At 38.5% G+C, this 3,812-nt stretch overlaps 1 protein-coding gene across 1 annotated transcript; it reads right to left on the bottom strand.

Moving 5' to 3' along the window:
* Positions 1-968: 968 nt before the first annotated feature.
* Positions 969-3,391, bottom strand: LOC114728319 (amino acid permease 2-like). The gene is made up of 6 exons (XM_028915209.1): positions 3,325-3,391; positions 2,940-3,173; positions 2,505-2,598; positions 2,188-2,402; positions 1,726-1,868; positions 969-1,619 (listed from the first exon to the last, which is right to left on the bottom strand). The coding sequence occupies exons 2-6, from the start codon at positions 3,061-3,063 to the stop codon at positions 969-971; spliced, it is 1,227 nt and encodes a 408-aa protein (XP_028771042.1). The 5' UTR covers positions 3,064-3,173; positions 3,325-3,391.
* Positions 3,392-3,812: the final 421 nt, after the last annotated feature.

A 3,812-nucleotide genomic window follows, 5' to 3' on the forward strand; every position in this document is an offset into this window, starting at 1 on the left:
GGAAGAAACCCTTATCTCTATGCCCATGCCATGAAAATGAATCTGGAGAATGAAAAGGCCAAAGAAAGTGAAAGCATCCATCCCTTATTTAATGCTTGTTACATATGAACCCCACACATACATGCTTTGCTCACCTACCAACCCACATGCTCCTCATCAATAATTTTTTGTTTGTCCCCACGATTCATTTGTTTAACTCATTTCTGGTTTTTTTTTTTTTCAAATTTAATTGGCTGTTGATCTTTTCTTCTTGGAAAAAAAATAGGATTGCATAATTTTGTGGACACTTTGATTACCTTAGCTCAGTATATTTCTTTCCTCTAATCATAGGTATCCTTCACTAATCATATTTGAAGTACTATCAGCTCTACATGTGGCCCCTATATTCACAGATGTATTTGCATATCTCCTACCAACAAGATTCTCATGTTGGTAATGAGATTCAAATTCATAATCTTATAGGTTATGAGTTAATTCTCTACAATTAGACCAACTCTTCTTGAGGGTAATAAATTTCATATGTAAGGCATGATATATCATGTCAGTGGCCTGCAAAACCAAAAGTTACTCACTGGATGGACAGCTAAGTTGGGTTGGCCCAAGTTAAAAGGCCTCTCGAAGTCCACAACGACCAACACGGACCACTCGAATAGTGATCTCTTTCCCACTTCATTTTCTATTTATCAGCTTCTAAAAAATTATATACTTCGTAGCAATTCAAATACACTTCTGATCGAAGCTATAAAACTTTCACAATCAATGATCGAAGTAAACTCATTGTAGCTATTATCATTAAAAAGAAAAATCACTACTAATACATAACTAAGCCGATTGTATACTACCCGTCTTTTTGGTGGGATCAGATTGCAATTTTCTTACATGCTATCTCTTCTAATCCAAAACAAAACAAAAAACAAAATCCTCGTAACACTGACAAACGAGGTTAATATAATATATCAATAGTTTGATTAATAATGGAATGGCTTGGACTTTTTGAGGTCAAGAAAAGCACCCGCGAATGATCCTACAACTGCCACAATGGACACAACCAGACAAGCCATGCTCAGAATCTGCATGCAAACCCACCGGCCACTCCATTTTGTTATCTTCTTCTGTTTTATATACATTTCCACCGGAAAATACACATTCAACGGCCAAAACCCTAGTGCCCCGATGATCCCCACTACGTCATTGAAGAACGGAAGCAGCATGGAGACCAGTGTGGTGACTACAACATAACTCGTCCTGGAAACCAACCTTAACAGACTCAGATTGTAAGGAGCGAAACCAGGTAGTAATGGGACTTTGAATTCTTTCTTCAAGATTTGGCTTCTGGGAAATCTCTGCAAGGCTTGTTTCTCCATGAAGGCGAAGATGGGCTGAGAGAACACTTGGTAAGCTCCGACGAGGTGGACGGCTATGCCGGCGTTGGCGGCGTCGAGAAGCCAAAAGGGGTCGGAGAAGGCCAAGTCGGTAAGCAGATTTCCAGGTGACTTGTCTCCGAGAGCCGCGTAGCCCGTGCAGCCACACAAAATGCAGAACGTTGTGGTCACTGCGATACTTATCCTTGTTGCTTTCTTCATTGTCTTTGCTTCTGATGGTGGAGACTTTATTGTGTCCTATATTATTATATGTTCATCAAATATTCATTAATTAGTATATTAGATCTTTAATTTTATGATTATTATTAATTAAAAGTTATTTTAAAGGGAAAGAGCAGGGTACCTGAATTTCAATGAGGACAATAGAGAATGAGTTAGCAAAGGCTATATCACCAAGAGCTTGGGAATTCCTCCATACTTTATCGGTTTGAGTTAGAGTAGTTCCAGTGCTTATTCCTCTGAGACTGCCCTTAATTTTACCAGTTTCTGCTCAATATGATTGCAACCCACGAAAATCTCAACCAAGTTAGGACAAATCAAATCTCTCACGACGGGCTATTTAATTTTTTGCATAAACAACATGATTAAAATTAAAATTAAAAAAAAAAAACAAAAAGCGTTAATTCTAATGAAAAGGGTTTTGGTGGCTAAAGTTGAGTTTGAGTCCATGTGAATGCATCATGCCTTTGAAAGAGTTTTCACTTATTAGGCTCAACAATACTTAAATCCGACCTGATTATCATCAGATAGTGATATCAAAAAAATTAAATTAAAAAAATCATTATTCAAGTGATTAATAATTAACCTGCAACATTAGCGATTCCAAGAGAGAGGCCAATGGTGGAGTAGGTAAAAGACATGATTGCAGCAACTATAGAGAGCCACCAAATCTGGTCAAAGTCTGGTATTTGAGACAGAAATACCTGAATTACCCCAAAACCTACCATATATGGATTGCTTGACATGTTGCATTCTTTTCCTCCCCCTTTTTCGTGCAAACAATTGGACCTTTTGATTGCCCTGTCATTTAAAAAAAAAAAAAAACCAACATCATTAATCTGTTGTATTTTGGTGAAGTTAACGTAGTACATATAGAAAATATCAAAATAAAGCAAAACTCACATTACGCTGATTGAAGCCGCGATTGTGTATCCTATTGCGACTCCCACAAGACTCACATGCTGGAATATCCCACACAATTTCACATTAACTCCACCTGCACTTATCAAATGCTGGTGATATATATATATATATATATATATATATTGAGATACAAGGGAGCAGGCTCGAACCCGCACGCACATTAATTGCACTTTGCTTAGATTAGATCACAAATTAGTTTAGGGTCTACAAAAGGGTCATATTGAAACATGTTTAGATGTGAACAACAATTGAATATAATTCTCACCAAAGAGAAACAAGAGTTATGTTTCTCATTTGTATCAGAGCTAGTTTCGGATCCTGGTGGGAACGGTGCGTTATGGGCCTACCATGCATATATTCATTATTGAAAATTGTAATGATTGAACTAAAGAGGAGGGATTAAGATTTAAGTACCTAGAATGGAAGCAACAGCGTCCATGTAGGTGTAGTTCCTCTTGCCAGAGACGGCGTCGTCGAGACGGTAACAATCACACAGCAAGGAAGAAGTATAGAGAATGACGACGGCGAACAGTAACATTACGGAAGGACCGGCGATCCAACCAAGCTGAGCTACGGCCCACGCTAAGGATAACACACCAGATCCTATCACCGCCGTTATTATGTGCGAACTCACCGTCCATACTGTTCCTGCGCTCTCATCATCATCGTTTCACCAATTTCAATATTCCATTAATATTTCATCATGATCTTCTTCAAAAACCTAGCTACGATCGACAAATTACAAAACTATATACACAATGTTCATATGTGTGGTCGCGCGTGTGAAAGACCAACGTACCAGTTCGTTTAAGACGGCCGTCGTCGTCGCAGAATTTAGAGGGAGGTTCCGCATCTATGGACTTCTCGACATCGTCCAAAGCCTGATGATGGCTAAGGTTGTTCGAAGCCATGTCGTGTCTTATATGAAACACTCCCTCACCAAAGAGTTATTTTGTGTGTGTGTGTGAGCAAGAAATTAAACCTCGAGTCGATCTCTTAAATGATCTTCATGAGTGGAGGGGAAACGTCTGTGTGGGTATTTATAGGGGTGGTGGCCTTTAAGAATCCGGGACTAGGTAAGAAACAGACATAATAAAGGAAAATGAATTTGAAACTCGTGTTCCTCAATACCTTTAATAGCTAGTGATCCAACTATTATTTTACACTACTCCCTTTGATACATTAGTTCCTTTTACAACCCGAAAATGGTCCCTGATGCATGTGATAGATGATGAACAATGTGACCTAAATTGGAAGATAGACAATCGTCACCTTTTAAACATATAC

The sequence above is a fragment of the Neltuma alba genome, unplaced genomic scaffold (genome assembly GCF_004799145.2).
Source record: "Neltuma alba isolate B1F8T4 unplaced genomic scaffold, ASM479914v2 tig00002446_pilon, whole genome shotgun sequence".
Taxonomy (NCBI): domain Eukaryota; kingdom Viridiplantae; phylum Streptophyta; class Magnoliopsida; order Fabales; family Fabaceae; genus Neltuma; species Neltuma alba.